The sequence below is a fragment of the Macaca thibetana genome, chromosome 2, assembly GCF_024542745.1.
Source record: "Macaca thibetana thibetana isolate TM-01 chromosome 2, ASM2454274v1, whole genome shotgun sequence".
Lineage (NCBI taxonomy): Eukaryota > Metazoa > Chordata > Mammalia > Primates > Cercopithecidae > Macaca > Macaca thibetana.
Window position 1 is genome coordinate 41,910,853 of NC_065579.1, and position 16,093 is coordinate 41,926,945.

The following is a 16,093-nucleotide window of genomic DNA, read 5'->3' on the forward strand; positions in this document are numbered from 1 at the left end:
CTCACACCTGTAATCCCAGCACTTTAGGAGGCTGAGGTGGAAGGATCACTTGAGCCCAAGAGCTCAAGACCAATCTGGGCAACACAGCAAGACCTTGCCTCTACAAAAAAGGAAAAAGTAAAAAGTTAGCCGGGCGTGAAGGCACACGCATGTAGTCCTAACAACTCAGGAGGCTGAGGCAGGAGGATCGCTTTAGCCCAGAAGTTTGAGGTTACAGTAAGCTGTGATCATGACACTGCACTCCAGCCTAGGCAACACAGACCATAACTCAAAAATATATAAATAAATAAAAATGAAGATATATTTAAAGGAGAAAATTACTGCCTAATTAAAAATTTAAAATGTAGAAAATTGTTAAAAATTACCACAGCACAGAATTAAGCTTTATCTTTACAAATATTTACTGAGTGCCTACCATATGGGAGGCCCTGTGGGGAGTATAAATATGTGTAACAAATGTTTATCAATTACTGTATAAAATAAACTTTACTGGAACTGAAGATAAGACAATTCTTGCTCTCAAGATAAACCTAATTTAGTAAAACAAAAGTTTACAACTAATTTCAAAGTTAATCTATGTCAAAAGCAAGGAAAATCCAAAGGCAAAATAAGGTCAAAACCCTAAGATATTCAGACACATAACATTTTACATAAAGGAAAACTAGTAACAGTGTTTTATATAGGTGAAAGCAAGCGTGTAAGCAAAAGTTAATTTATTTTAATTCAATGCATATGGAAATATTTTATTTTATTTATTTATTTATTTTTAGATGGAGTCTCGCTCTGTCGCCCAGGCTGGAGTGCAGGGGCGCGATCTTGGCTCACTGCAAGCTCCGCCTCCCAGGTTCAAGGCATTCTCCTGCCGCAGCCTCCTGAGTAGCTGGGACTACAGGCGCCCACCACCACGACCAACTAATTTTTTGAATTTTAGTAGAGACAGGGTTTCACCATGTTAGCCAGGATGGTCTTGATCTCCTGACCTTGTGATCAGCCCGTCTTGGCCTCCCAAAGTGCTGGGATTACAGGCGTGAGCCACCACGCCCAGCATGGAAATATTTTAAATATTATGATTTAAAAAGGGAGCATGATTGCCCTCACTGCAACATGTATTAAGCACCTAGATCAGGTAAGGCACTTTGCTGTTTGCTACTGAATGTTTGGGGAAAGGGAGTGACACATAGTTTCTACCCCCAAAATTCAGTATTTCAGGGGTTAAAGATTTCCAAAAACATGTAATTAAAATTCATTCTGAGAAAGGCTGAAACAGAGGCAAAAAGCAATGGAAGAAATGGGATAAGCATAACTGGCTCTGCCTAGAGATGAAGTGGATGTCTGACAAGAGCTTGTCAAGAGTAAATATTTGTGCTAAGCCTTAAAAGCTGAGTAGTTCTCTGGAGGAAAAAAATATCAAAACAGGAAAATAAAGAGAAGTGCAGGCAGATGGAAAAGTTCAATGAAGTAAGGTTTTGTGAACATTCATGGCCTCTAGAGGATGGTGAGTAGACCAGGGTTTTAGGAGATGTCGCATAATATTAGCCCAGGCTAGTCTTGGAAATCCTTGTATTCCACACTAAGGCATTTGGACTTTATCCTTAGATCAGGAACTGACAAGATGCAATCTATGTTTCAGGAAGATAACAGACAGCAATGTGGTGAAATGGAGTAAGAAAGACAGAATAGAGGCATATGGAATTTAAATGTAAAATAGATGAACGATGAGCAGAAGTCAACAATGAATACTGAAAGGAGAGGAAAGTAGTATCCTAGAAAGGATACTGGCATTTTTCTTATTCTGGGTTTCCAAAGGCTAAAAAATTTTTATAACATGCTGCTTCCACACAGAAAAACACTCCTCATTAAGAGCACTGAGTTGCCACAATATTTTTCAAAACAGAACATGTCCTTTGGATTAAAATGAGAAATCCTATTTTTACTTCAAAATAGACTTTTGAAAAAAACTTTTAAGATGGATAAATTTCTGGCCAGTCAATAGTAAAACATCTAAGGCAAGTATAGTTCACTAATAATGATAACTGACACAAACTGTGGACACCCTACCTTGATAGTCCTGTCCAAAGAGGCACTGGCAAACTGATTGTTATCTTTGGGGTTGATCACAATCTGCATAACATAATGGGTGTGTCCTTCAAACACTTGTGAGCAAGACCATTTTTTATCCCAGTCCCAGAGCTTAATAAGCATGTCATCTAGGCCAAAAGAAAGTCTCAAGTTAGTTGTAATTTCTATTTTTTCACTTCATAAGTAAGACACAGTCTTTAGGGGAAGCAAACCTAACATAAACCACATAATCCATGACTTACAGAAATAGAATCAAAACCAAATAGAGTTTTCAAAATGCTTATTTATCTTAAAAATAAATTTAACTCTCTACAGAAAAGTGGAGATAAATAAAATAGATTAGAAATAGCAAATATAAAAATTTTGTGAAAAAACTTAAAAATTCAGTGAGCATTAAAGAATGAGCAAAGAGTCATACAAGTTTGATTAGAATCTAAGCGTGACTGAATACTGATAGCAATGACTATGTAGAGAACAAGCATTTGCCCTCACAAGACTGGTTTTTAAAAAGTTTTAAATTACTTCTCAATTTTTAATTTAAACACATTTCAAAGAGCTATTACCAATTCAGTGCTACCTCTTTTGCCAGTCCTCCAAGAGGTCTACTATTTATACACAATACCAAGGAGCAAACTAGTTTGAATATGAAGATTGAACTGACTAGGCTCTATGGCAATCTGCCAAAAACTCACTCATCAACATGTAAATGACCTTTCTGTTCAGCAGATGTTTAAACATCTAGACTTGTAGGTCTTCTCTGACAGGAATTGGAGCAATCATTACACAGATCCTAAGTACAGTTGATACTTCATTAAAGTACAAACACAAGCAGCATCAATAGCACAGTAATGGATCTAAACAGTTTAAAGGCTGCTTGGAATTAGAATTCTATTTGTAACAGCAGTTAAAGAATAGCATGTCTCAGTGAATGAAAATGAATTACCCAAAGAGACGCACATGACCAAAATAGGTCATCTCTTACCACTGCTAGTTAGAATGAAAGGCTGGGTTGGATGAACAGCAATACAGCGAATGTAGTCTGAGTGTGCTTCAAACATATGAACTCTCTCCAGAGTATTGTAATTGAACACTCTAATCTGCATGTCATCCTAGAAACAGAAATTTTAAAACCATCATCCCTATTATCAAGTAAATTATACAAAAAAACTGCATCACAGGCTCAAGGAATGAAGTCTATGCTTCAAAACAGTGCTGTAACTAACAAAACAAACCAGGAATCGAAATCCTGCAACTAACTTACGTAATCATTCACCAATTCAGAAAACGGGAATAGAGATTCATATTAATTACTTACTGCTCCTGTCACAACCCAATTCTTCCTTGCAACAAACTTTGCAGCTCGAACAGGAAGATCACATACTTCAAATGTCTTCACCAGTGTCTTTAAAATGTAAAAAGAATACACAAATTGAGCTGTAAGAAAATAACCACAAAATCTACTCTGTTATATTTCAAACATCCAATTTTTAAGATCACTTCTCATTTTAATATATTCAGGCTAAAATATAAAAGGTCAACACTAAAATTTTTTAAAAAGACCAATTATCTTTTAATAGATTCAAAATTAAAACACTTTTTAAAAGACAAGAGAAAGCAAATGTCCACAAGATGGTATTCCAGATCCTCTGTGCTCCAGCCCTTCCCTCCCTTTTCTAGCCTCACCTTTGGCTACTCCCAGCCTTACCTCTGCTCTTGTTCTCTCTGCCTTGAAAATCCACCCATGGAAACTTGTACTTCCCTTTCATAATGTAGCACCTCATAATTACGTTTGTGCGAATCTTTCCTGCCAAGCTCTCCAAAGGCAGGAATATTTTTCACACTGTATAGGCAGAAGCTAGAACAGTGGCTGGCACACTAAATTAGTGTGTAATAAGTATTTGTTGAATGAATTAGCTCTTAGTTTTTCTTTTTTTCTTTTTTTTTGAGACAGTCTCACTCTGTCACCCAGGCTGAAGTGCAATACAGTGGCACAATCTTGGCTCACTGCAACCATCGCCTCCCAGGTTCAAGTGATTCTTATGCTTCAGTTACCCAAGTAGCTGGGATTACAGGTATGCGCCACCATGCCAAGCAAATTTTTGTATTTTTCGTACAGACAGGGTTTCACCATGTTGGCCAGGGTGGTTTCGACCTCCTGGCCTCAAGTGATCCACCTGTCTCAGCCTCCCAAGTGCTGGGGTTACAGGCGTGAGCCACCACACCTAGTCAGGTTTTTTGAAATTGAAACCCATAAAAGTGACTCATGAATAAGGTACAATTCTTTTGCATGCTTTAGCAATATGATTCCATACAAATGTTATTATTTATTTTTTTTTAAAAATGAAAACACAGTGACCTGTATTTTCCTCTGAGCTACTCAGAATGGAATTATACACACAGGATAAAGGTAGAAAACTAGAAGACCCTCCTAGAAAAAGCAGAGATAATGGTATACCTCTATGTTCTCCTTCTTTGATGCCTGTTCTTAAAAGTCTGAAAGCCAAACTATCATTTTCCAATCCTTTTTTGTATCAGAGAGCAAAAAAGAAATAACTAAGAAACCAATATAATCTTACTGCTTGATTAACCATGTGCACTAAAAAAGTAATAGGGACCGGTTCATAAGAACTGTCCCACTCTGATTTTTCAAGCCAGAGTTCAAAGATTCTTTAGACAAAGGCTGAATGAGTAGGCACTTCAACTCCAACCTGCAGAATCACTACCAGCTGACTAAAATACAGACACTGAGAGTAGACAGAACATGCAATCTGTAATGCAGCAGAAAAATCCACAAAAGCTCATGAGGAGCCAACAAACTCAGGGATCTAAGCAGTAAAAATAAAGCAGCTGCAGAGCAAATAGCCAAGGCTCAGCGCCATGTTAGGGGCTATGACTGATGCAAATGAAGAGTAAGAAAAGCTACACATGCGATACATACAAATGTTCAATGTAGATTAGGAAAGTATAACTAATGACTAATACTTATATGGTACTTAGGTTTCATATACAATTTTATCTAATTTTATCTTTTTGACAATCCTGTGACATAGGGAAGGCAATAATATCATCTTTACTTTAGATAAATAAAGAGGGTCAGCATAGTTAAAAGGCTAACCTATATAATTTAATCAGCAAGTTGGCTTCAAATCCTAAAATACTATGTTTTTTAAACCACTGCATGTACCACCTCAAAGAATATATAGTATCTCCTTATTTGAAATTCAAGTACATTTAAAACCCTTTTTACTTCCAAAAACCTTTTTGGCTCTCTCAAGAATTTGCTCTCAACACAGGAGTGGTAAATACTGTTGGTGATATAAACACAGGGAAAAAACAGGGAGAACCAAAGACAGAACAATCATTCAACAAAGACTTACTATCTACTAGGAGCCTGACAGTGTATCAGGTAGTGCCTCATGCACTGGACCAACAGTGGGAAATAAGATAAGGGTAATCCTTGTCCTCATAGAACCTCCATTCTTGGAGGAAAGAAGGAAATTAAACACGAAATTACCAATGAGATGAATTATGAAAGGGGAAGCAGATGGTCCTGTCATAGGGCAGAAAAAGGTACAGAAGAAAAAAAGGAGGCAAAGTGGAAATGCAGATAAAGCAAAGATATATTACAATAAAGCCTAGAGAAAGATAAGAAAAGTACGCCTGGGCTTTAGAATATAAGATGATCAAGTGACAGAGCTGAGAGATAGGTAAATGTAGTTGATAAGAGGGAATCCCTAGGAATAATCAGAGAGAGAGGACACCAACATATCTGTTAAACATAAAATCAGAAATACTTTAAACATCTCAAGAACTAAACAAAAAGGAAAAAAAAAGCAGTTATTTGCATCAAAGCAAAAAGAATTCACAAGATAAAGATCTGAAATTGTAGAGAACACAAATACTGAACTAGTGATAAGTGAAATGCATATTATTAATTCATTGAACAAATAATTATTGAGCACTTACTATGTGCCAGGTAATGTTATAGGCACTGAGATACAGCAGAAAACAAAATGTTAATTTGCATAAAATGTCACTGATGGACTATGGTATGGTTTGGATTTGTATCCCCACCCAAATCTCATGTTGAATTGGAGGAAGGCCCTGGTGGGAGGTGATTGGATTATGGGGGTGGATTGGAGGTGACTGAAGGTGGGGATGGATTTCCCCCTTGATGTTCTCGTGATAGTGACTTCTCATGAGATCTGATGGTTTAAAAGTGTGTGGCACTTCCCACTTCGCTCTCTCTCTCCTGCCATCATGTGAAGAAGGTGCTTGCTTCCCCTTCACCTGCTGCCAAGATTTTAAGTTTCCTGAGGCCTCCCAGTCATGCTTCCTGTTAAGCCTGTGGAACTGTGAGTCAATTAAGCCTCTTTCCTTCATAAATTACCCAGTCTCAGGTAGTTCTTTACAGCAGTGTGAGAACAGACTAATACAGGGTAAAAGTTTAGTGTACAGTCATTTCTGTTTCATTACAGTGAGTATAAAAGTGTAAAGTTGTTTTTAGGTTTACTTCTGGCTTTGGTTCCTTGATCCTATTCTGCCATTTTAAATTCCTCAAATGTGAATCTCACCTGGATTTCAAGAACTTAACTTTGGACATTAAGGATAATTACTATATAAGTAGACACAACTGTATGGCATAGTGCTAACTATAAGCTTTGTACTCTTAAATACAGTCTAGGAAGACTAGAAAATATGAGATAAACTAATTTGAAGGATATGTTATTTACTCAGGTGAAAGAGGAGTCAAGCATTTAGGCAGAGAATCTGTAAGATGCATGTATAATCAAAAGCTGACTATAAATATTTCCCTGATATAATCTATATAGCTGAGTGAAAGATTTATCTGCATATCATTACATTGGGCATTTGGGAGAAAAATAAATTTAAAAATATCATTCTTAAGATAGAATATTCACTGAATGGAAAATTAACAATTAAATACTTTAGCGAGTGATCCTATAATACCATCAGTTTTCTCAATTTCAAAAAAGAGCTAATACTACCTAATTCAGAGTTGTCATATTTAAATATTATATATAACATACCCAGGACAGTTTCTCCTACAAACTATCCCCTCATAAATGTTAGTTCCTTCATATTTAAAATACTTCGTACCAACTTGAGAAAGCGGTTTACATATAGCTTCTGGATTCTGTTACAGTATTTCTTCTCTTTCATTATAAACACAGTCTAACATAGTATTTTATTTCTAATAAAGTCCTGAAAAATTCCTACCTGTGTTTCATGATTCCAAACACATACACTGCCATTGTAAAGACTTGCCAACATCCATGGCTCTGTAGGATGCAAATCCACACTCTTAACTCGATCAGATCTAGCAGTTAGCTTTCTTTTGATATCAAGTCGCAAAGGCTAAAAAGAAACATTAAAAAAATTAAATTGCTAAGCCAAATAAAATATGTTTGAGATCTTAACTAAATACAATGCATGAATAGGCCTACAAAACAATTCAGTTACAACTTTGCTAAGCTTTTAACACAGTTTCAAGTCTAAGCACCTATTTCTTCACTCACACATGCAAAAAGATCAGAATATTTAACATTATAAGATTTACAGCAGTGGTCTTCAAACTTTTTGCTCTAAGGATTCTCCTTACAAATTTTGAGGACCCCAAAGAGCTTTTGTTTATGCGAGTTTTATCTATTGGCATGTTACCATGTTAAAAATTAAACCCGAGACAACTTTAAAATATTTATATATTAATTCATTTTCAAATAACAAAAATAAATCCAGTGCATGTTAACTAAAATAACGTTTTTATGAAAAATAACTATGTTTTCAAAAAAATTTGGTGAGAAGAGTGGCAATATTTTACATTTTTGCAAAACTCTTTACAATCTGACTTAACAGAAGACAGATGGTTTCTCACTATCTGCTTCTGCCTTCAATATGCTGTGATATGTTCTTTTGGTTAATGTATACAAAATAATGCCTGGTCTCACAGACACATAGCTGGAAAGTGAGGGAGTATCTTAATAGTTTTTTCAAGTAATATGATGTTATTCTTCAAAATTCGAGAAGTGGTAATTTCTTAAAGGTTACTTGAAAGGTAAAATCTGAAACTGTATCAATCAGCTGTTTACACTTCGTTACATTAAAATCCACTGGCTTAGTCCATACTTTGAATGGATCTTTCTCTCATGCATGCTTTTCTAACATTAAGCATTGGTCATTTGGGAAATGCTGGTTCACTGAATTATGCACATCTTCTAGATGCTAACAACATCATTATACTATAAAAAAAATTACATTCACTAATTTCACCACCTACTTCAACTGATAAGCCTTTAAGCACTGGAAATCCATCAAGTTCAGTGAGTTTTTCAAAATTCAAACTTTCACTTGAAAGCTCTAATTTTATCATTGGCAACAAATACTGTCAGGGACCAGCCAACCTCTTTCAGGTTTTTGAAAAATGTCTACCAAATATTCAAATCTGAATAAGCAGAGTTTCTCATTGTTTCAAGTAAAGCTCGGCTCACAATTTAAAAACGGTGCAAGTGTTTCCCCTTGAGACAACCACCATACTTCAGTATGCAGTAGAACTGCTTTATGCATACTCCCCATTTCACCACACAGAATTTAAAAGACGCATACTCAAGTGTGGAGAGGTAATAAAATTTTTACTGTTTCATCAATGACATTCTTAAGTGAAACTGGCTTTTTAAAAAACTGTGTAACAATGACGAATATACTAACAATACAATTTGGTGTCACTTCACTAGCAGTTTTACCTTCCATTAGTTTTACACCATCAGTGCAAATATCGACATTGTGAAAGGTGCCAATAGTGTTTCACTGTTAAGAAAATACTTTTAATTTGTGGACCTCCTAAAAGAGTATTAGGGACTCTTAAGGAATCAAAGACCACATTTTGAGAACCTCTAGTTCACAGAATTATCTTTTTTTTTTTTTTTGAGTCTCGCTCTGTTGCCCATGCTGGAGTGCAGTGGCGCCGATCTCAGCTCACTGAAACCTCTGCCTCCTGGGTTCAAGCAACTCTTCTGCCTCAGCCTCCCGAATAGCTGGGACTACAGGTGCATAATTTTTTGTATTTTTAGTAGAGATGGGGTTTCACTGTGTTAGCCAGGATGGTCTCAATCTCCTGACCTCATGGTCCGCCTGCCTTGCCCTCCCAAAGTGCTGGGATTACAGGCATAAGCCACCACACCCGGTCAATGAATTTTAAATATTCACAAATCAAAATTTTGTGCCCAGGTCAATAGTGTCATATCAGGAAATATTCTGAAGAAGTGTTATTCATGAGTTCCCAGTAACCGTAAAGCATAATATTGAGTTCTTCGGAGAAAAGTGGTAGATTTATCTTGGCAAAAATACTTGTAAATGCTAGGTAATGTAATGTGTGATCAATAAGGGTTATATCCCTGTGCATGATGGTCTTTGGTGTCAAATGGGAATGTTTCAAATATTTTAATGGATTTAAATTACAGAAACAATGAAAACTGGAACAATTTAAAACAAAAATTAAAACATTCTCTCAAATCAGAAATATGAATAGTTTATAATAGCATTTTCAAGCCAAATTCTTCCTTTGAATTACAGAACAGACAATTATTTGAACAACTATTTTCTCCATTCTCCAAAAAATGTCATTCTAGGAGAAAAGTTAATTCATTATATACAATGATATTTTAGGGCAGTGGGCTTAATTCTCTCTAGGCGGCATGCTGAGAAAAGATAATTTAAAATATATTTCCCCTTTAGGCCGGGAGCGGTGGCTCAAGCCTGTAATCCCAGCACTTTGGGAGGCCGAGACAGGCGGATCATGAGGTCAGGAGATCGAGACCATCCTGGCTAACACGGTGAAACCCCGTCTCTACTAAAAAAAAAAATACAAAAAACTAGCCGGGCGAGGTGGTGGGCGCCTGTAGTCCCGGCTACTCGGGAGGCTGAGGCAGGAGAATGGCGTAAACCCGGGAAGTGGAGCTTGCAGTGAGCTGAGATCCGGCCACTGCACTCCAGCCTGGGCGACAGAGCGAGACTCCGTCTCAAAAAAAAAAAAAAAAAAAAAAAAAAAAAAATATATATATATATATATTTCCCCTTTAACAGGTCTTAAACACAACCTAAAAGCTCATTTGGCAAGTTGAGTTACTGTCAAATCTTTATTGCTGTGATCTTCTATGATGATCATGAATGGGACAGAAATTTAAGGTTACCTTTGAATATAAAAAGAAGATCTAGCAGAGATAATTTCCTGAGACAACACCTCACAACGCTTTTACTCATCTTTTTGGGGTTATCAAATTTGGGTCATTGACTACTTCAAGTCTTGTTCTATCCACACCTCCTTCACTTTCAGCAACAACCTTTACCACTTACTTTAAAATATCAGAGTTCTCTGGCTCTTCTCTTCAATTTCCTCAAAAATGTTTTCACTGTCATCAGTCCCTTCCTCTCTCCAATTTTCTACTTTTTTTTTTTTGGTGAGACAGAGTCTTGCTCTGTCACCCAGGCTGGAGGGCAGTGGCGCGATCTTGGCTCACTGCAACCTCTGCCTCCTGGGTTCAAGCAATTCTCCTGCCTCAGCCTCCAGAGTAGCTGAGACTACAGGTGTCTGCCACCACGTCCAGCTAATTTTTGTATTTTTAGAGACGGGGTTTCACCATATTGGCCAGGCTGGTCTCCAACTCCTCTCCTGACCTTGTGATCCACCCACCTCGATCCCCCAGCCCCAATTTTCTACTTTCAAATAATCACCATCTTCACATTCCCTGCTAGTTCAGAAAAGCAAGGCTTTTTACTTCATCCATTTCTGAGTTCTGCCCCATAAATTACTATTGTAAATTTTAACTTCCCTTTAAATCTCTATGGAGTCAACAGGTATGAAGTGTCTATTATGTACCAGGCAGGAACCATGGTGAGGGTTTTCATATAAGCCAGCATATCTCACAATTTTTCTCCAGTAATGAGGAAATTGGACACTTATAAATTGTGAACATTTTACTTTAAAATATTTTAAGTTATTGATTATTGAGTAAAAGTGACGCTCCATCAGTTGGGCCAGGGAACTCTGAGCAACCCCAGTAAACCTCTACATACTCCCAACGCACAAATCTCAGTTTAAAAAAGAAGAGGCAGCCAAGCGTGGTGGCTCATCCCTGTAATCCCAGCACTTTGGGAGGCCGAGGCAGGCAGATCACCTGAGGTCAGGAGTTTGAGACCAGCCTAGCCAACATGGTGAAACCCTGTCTCTACTAAAAATACAAAAAAAAAAAAAAAAAAAAGAAAAAAGAAAAAAAATTAGCCAGACGTGGTGGCCCACCTGCATTCCCAGCTAATCGGGAGGCTGAGGCTGGAGAATCGCTTGAACCTGGGAGGTGGAGGTTGCAGTGAGCCAAGACTGCACCACTGCACTCCAGCCTGGGCGATAGAGTGAGATTCTGTCTCAAAAAAAGAAAAAAAAAGAAAAAATATAGAACAGGCAAGGGTTCTTGTGATAATATTTCTCCCAACAGTTAAGTGACTATCTTGAATAAGACAATGTACTAGGTACTTTGGGACAAAGAAGATTAGGATGCTCACACTGTATCCTCAACTCTAAATGTTTCCCTCCATCTTCCAAAAGCTGGATGCATTCAGGACTCAGCTTAAATGCCACTGCCACCAGTAAGACCTTTCTAGTTACCCCAGCCTGAAGCATTCTTTCCTAGGGAATCCTACAGGATTTCATTTTAACTGTTCATGGTACACTTGTGTACACACCTTTTCTTGCTTTCTAGAGTAGATCCTCCTTAAAGCCAGGGTCATTACTTATACATGTCTTTATCTCCAGACCACCTTATATATTTGAGTATAGGGGTTTAAAGACAGATACCATAACGTAAAACTAGAGTGTCATGATGGATTTAAATTTCAGTTCCACCACTCATTTCAGATGTGCAATAGTGGGCAAATTTACTTAAGCTCTTTCAAGTTTGACTTATGTAAAACAGGAATATTATTATTATCTACCACTTAGTGCTGTAAGAATTAAATTCAGAGTTAACCAGTTAGAGCAGTGCCTGACCTACAGTAACCACTTCACAAACATATAACCCTATCTCCCAGCTGCTGTGAGAATTAGGCAACTATATTTAGCGAAGTGCATGGCACATAGTAAATACTCTATGGTAAATGTACAAATGAATAAATTCACATTTTATATTTTCCACAAAGGATTTAAAATATATTAAAGAATGAAGGCAATATTTCATTATATAAATACACTGGTAAATGTAAAGATGGCAAAAGAAAATGAAATTAGGCAGATCCAAGAGCCTTTTTCAAAAACGTCCATTACTGCAACCACAGCAGACCCAAACTAGAGCAGGTAGTTAGTAATATGAAGTGCTGTAATTAAGAGGCTTGAGGTTTGTTCAGTTCAGGGACTGTAACCCGGGTGCCCAAGAAAGTCCACGGATGGTGCTAGCTTCAGCAGCACATACACTAAAATTGGAAGGATACAGAGAGAAGATTAGCGTGGCCCCTGCGCAAGGATGAGACGCAAATCCATGAAGGGTTCCATATTTTTTATAAAACAAAATTAAAAAAAAAAAAAGTCCATGGAATGAGGGGGGCGGGGTCTGTGAATGAGTGCACTAAATTTTATGCAAAAATATTTGTTTCTCTGTGCATTTTCTCTGGGAGTATTCCTAAATTTTTCCTCTGTTTCTAGTTCCAACTTTGCCACAATTAACCTTGTAGAAACATAATTTAAAAAAATGTTTTAAACTGAAGATGAGGGACTTAATCCCTAGCGTCTTCAAGCTCCAAAATGTTTGATTCTGTGCTTCATAACAAGTTTTTCTTAAAGGCAGAAAAACATTTAAATGTAAAATATTTTCTTTTTTTTTTTTTTTTTGAGACGGAGTCTCGCTCTGTCCCAGGCTAGAGGGCAGTGGTGCGATCTCGGCTCACTGCAACCTCCGCCTTCCGGGTTCAAGCGAATCTCCTGCCTCAGCCTCCCGAGTAGCTGGGACTACAGGCGTGTGCCACCAAGCCCGGATAATTTTTTTTTTTTTTTTTTTTTGTATTTTCAATAGAGACGGAAGGTATTCTTACACTATTGTTTTCTTTCCTTATTATTATAACACTCTTGTGCAAACTATTCTAGGGCATTTTTTTAGGGTTATGGTGATAATAACAGAGTGCTCTAACAATTACTATTCTTACCAGTCACTGTATTTGCAAATGCATGAAAGCACACCAGCCAGCGTTATAAACAGCAACCCCTTCCTCCCAACCCTTCTCCCCTTAGATACCTAAGAGCTGAGATACCAAAGCATTTGAAATTCCATTTTTGACTCCATATACATTTGTTTTTGGCTTCTCTGCTTGTTTACAGCTTGTAGCCAGCACTCACTATCCCAGAATAAGCCCAACAGGAGTGCAGATTAACTACCACCGTTTTAAAAGGAAACTTTAGTTTTACCAAAAGCCTCCCACGGAGTTCAACATATTCGGCCTCTGTGTTTCCCTACACCACCGACCCCGCTGCAGACTGCAGGAGCTCCGGCAAGCGCCACAAGCGCCAGAGGAGACAGAACTCCTCATTAGCAGGCGTTGCCTCCCCAAACCATCCCAGTCCCCTGGGCCCCACCACCTTCTCCCTTCCTGGAATCAAACTGGACCAAGACCCCGTAAGGCCGGAGGCGGCTGCCGCAGCGGTAGCCCAGACCACTGCTTACCGCGGCCCTCAGTCCAGAAGCTCCAGGAGTCGGCCGTAACCTATGGGACCCCGCTCCCTTCTACGGTGTCTGGACCTACCATGGCTGTGTCGGTTCGATCCCTGGCACCTCGTTTGTTACCGGCTACGCAGGCCCTGAGAGAAAGCCACCGAACTTCTGACCGTCAGACTGACCGACGTGGAACTTCCGGGAGCCGATTCTCGCGATAGTCAGACGCCAGGGCCGAAGCGCCTGCGCAAACGGCGCGCAGACCCATCCTTTCCCAAGCCCCGCCCCAGTTTCCTAGGCAACGTGGCCTTCCAGACCGCTGGTAATGGACCTGAGGCCGCCGGGAAGGAGGGGTGTGGCGTAGACCACTGGGGGCCGTGTCCTGGTGCTGCTGAGCTTGGGCTCCGACCAAAAGATAGAGATTGAAACGATGAGGAAAACGAAGAGCCTAATCCCCGCTGGACGCTAACTGCAGGGCAAGCTCCCCGGTGCTGGACTTGTGTTTCAGAGGCCGAGAACCGCTATCGGGCTTCCTCGGACTCTGGCCCTGAGGGCGGGGAACGGCGACGGAGAAGGCATAACGAGACTCTTAAGTCCAGTGTGTTCTGGGGGCTTGGTGCGAGGCCCAGAGAGTTCTCTGCAGGCCCTGCCCCGGGCACTGATTAAAGCTGAGAAGAGACGCGCTGGGCTGCGGGCTGAGCTCCAGGCTTCTGAAGTCAGAGGGAGGGCTGAGAGCTTCCACTTCTGGAGCTCCCCGGGAGACGGCAACTACCCAACCGTGTGTGTGTGTTTGTGTGTGTATGTCTTTTGTTGAGCATCGGCTGGCTGTGCTATTCATTCAACAAATATTTATCGATCTTCAGCAGTGTGCCAGACATACTTTCCTCTCAAATCTGCACATCAAACCTGAATTATCTCGGTTTAATGATGAGGAAACTCGGGCTCAAAGAAGTTAAGTGTTCTAGCCAAGACTGCATAGTAAGTGGTAGATAAAACCTCAGAGTTGAGCTGGGTGCGGTGGCTTACGCCTGTAAACCCAGCACTTTGGGAGGCCAAAACGGGTGGATCACCTGAGGTCAGGAGTTCGAGACCAGCCTGCCAACATAGTGAAACCCCGTCTCTACTAAAAATACAAAATTAGCCAGGCGTGGTGGCAGGCGCCTGTAATCCAAGCTGTTCCAGTGGCTGAGACAGGAGAATCGCTTAGAACCCAGGAGGTGGAGGCTGCAGTGAGCTGAGGTCGAGCCCCTGCACTCCAGCCTGGGCAACAGAGCAAGACTTTGTCTCAAAACAAAAAACCTCAAAGTTTGTGCTCTTTCTACCACATAAAAATATCTGTTCATTAATGTGGCTAAATTCTAAGGGCTTATGCCATAGGGGTTACACTACACAATAAAGTTCGAGGACATTTGCCTATCACGCACACTTCACGTTCACTCTGTTTCCTTTTTTTTTTTTTAAGAAAACATGTGGACCGTATAAAACGTGCCCTCTGGTTACACGTACAAGCGTGTATCTTTAATTTGAGAGAAATCTTAAAAGTCTTTTCAGACCTCCAGATTTTCAGAAAGGCAAAAAGAAAAATTGTATGTATGTGTGTGTGTGTAGATAATGATAATCAGAGGGAGATGATTTTGCACGAAATTATTTGGCTTTAATAGGAGCCTTGAGCTAATGTGACTGTCTTCATAGGCCTCAGTTTTCATCATCTTAAAAAAAAATCCAGCTGCCTGGTTTCTAAAGATCTTTCCATTTTTTTCTTTTTTTATGTTTCTATGGCATTCAGTAGTGGAAAAAAGAGTCTGGAACTGGAGTTTAGTGCCAGCAGTGTGATCTTATGTAAATCGAGACTAATAATTCTAATAATTGCATACTTTGCTTACTCTGTGGAGTGACTGAGGATCTGGAGTTGAAAAAATAACTATACCTAATTTGCTTGGATAATGGAGCTTTCAATATTTCTAATTCCTGGATACTCTTGCACTCGAGAGAGTATTTTTGGATTTGGCACAGTACTAAGTAATACAAAATAAAATGATGTATCTCTATTGTCAAGGGGCTCAGCTGGGAATACTTAAATCTTTGTATATCACTGGGCACCTAAGGGTCTACCTAGCTGGTGGTGTGGGCCTGAACCCCCCAGTGTCATTCTTACTTGGACTATATCTTTTCTCATTTTTTCCACTGCAGTTAGCCAAAATTAAGTCCTGCAATTGTAGACTGTAAATTCACTCTTTTAACCGTTACATACTGAATGTGTACTATATACAAAGCACTATACTAGGTGCTGCCTTAAGATGTTACCCATA

The 16,093-nt window shown here is 39.2% G+C and overlaps 1 protein-coding gene, 1 long non-coding RNA gene and 1 other non-coding gene across 3 annotated transcripts in view; 2 read left to right on the forward strand and 1 right to left on the reverse strand.

The window, feature by feature from the left end:
• COPB2 (COPI coat complex subunit beta 2) overlaps positions 1-14,054 on the reverse strand; it is a 33,973-nt gene extending 19,919 nt beyond the window's left edge. Inside the window, exons 1-5 of the mRNA XM_050779689.1 lie at positions 13,876-14,054; positions 7,321-7,458; positions 3,395-3,481; positions 3,062-3,188; positions 2,059-2,207 (exon numbers count right to left, since the gene is read on the reverse strand). Of these exons, the coding sequence (XP_050635646.1) occupies positions 2,059-2,207; positions 3,062-3,188; positions 3,395-3,481; positions 7,321-7,458; positions 13,876-13,878 (504 nt within the window). The 5' untranslated portion in view covers positions 13,879-14,054. The remainder of the gene's footprint in view (positions 1-2,058; positions 2,208-3,061; positions 3,189-3,394; positions 3,482-7,320; positions 7,459-13,875) is intronic.
• Positions 12,532-12,640, forward strand: LOC126949402 (U6 spliceosomal RNA). The gene has a single exon (XR_007723708.1). It is a non-coding gene; the product is annotated as a U6 spliceosomal RNA (small nuclear RNA).
• An 87-nt stretch (positions 14,055-14,141) lies between the features above and the next one.
• The window catches only part of LOC126948213 (uncharacterized), a 55,509-nt gene continuing 53,557 nt past the window's right edge, over positions 14,142-16,093 (forward strand). The window contains exon 1 of the long non-coding RNA XR_007723368.1: positions 14,142-14,578. This is a non-coding gene — a long non-coding RNA (uncharacterized LOC126948213). The remainder of the gene's footprint in view (positions 14,579-16,093) is intronic.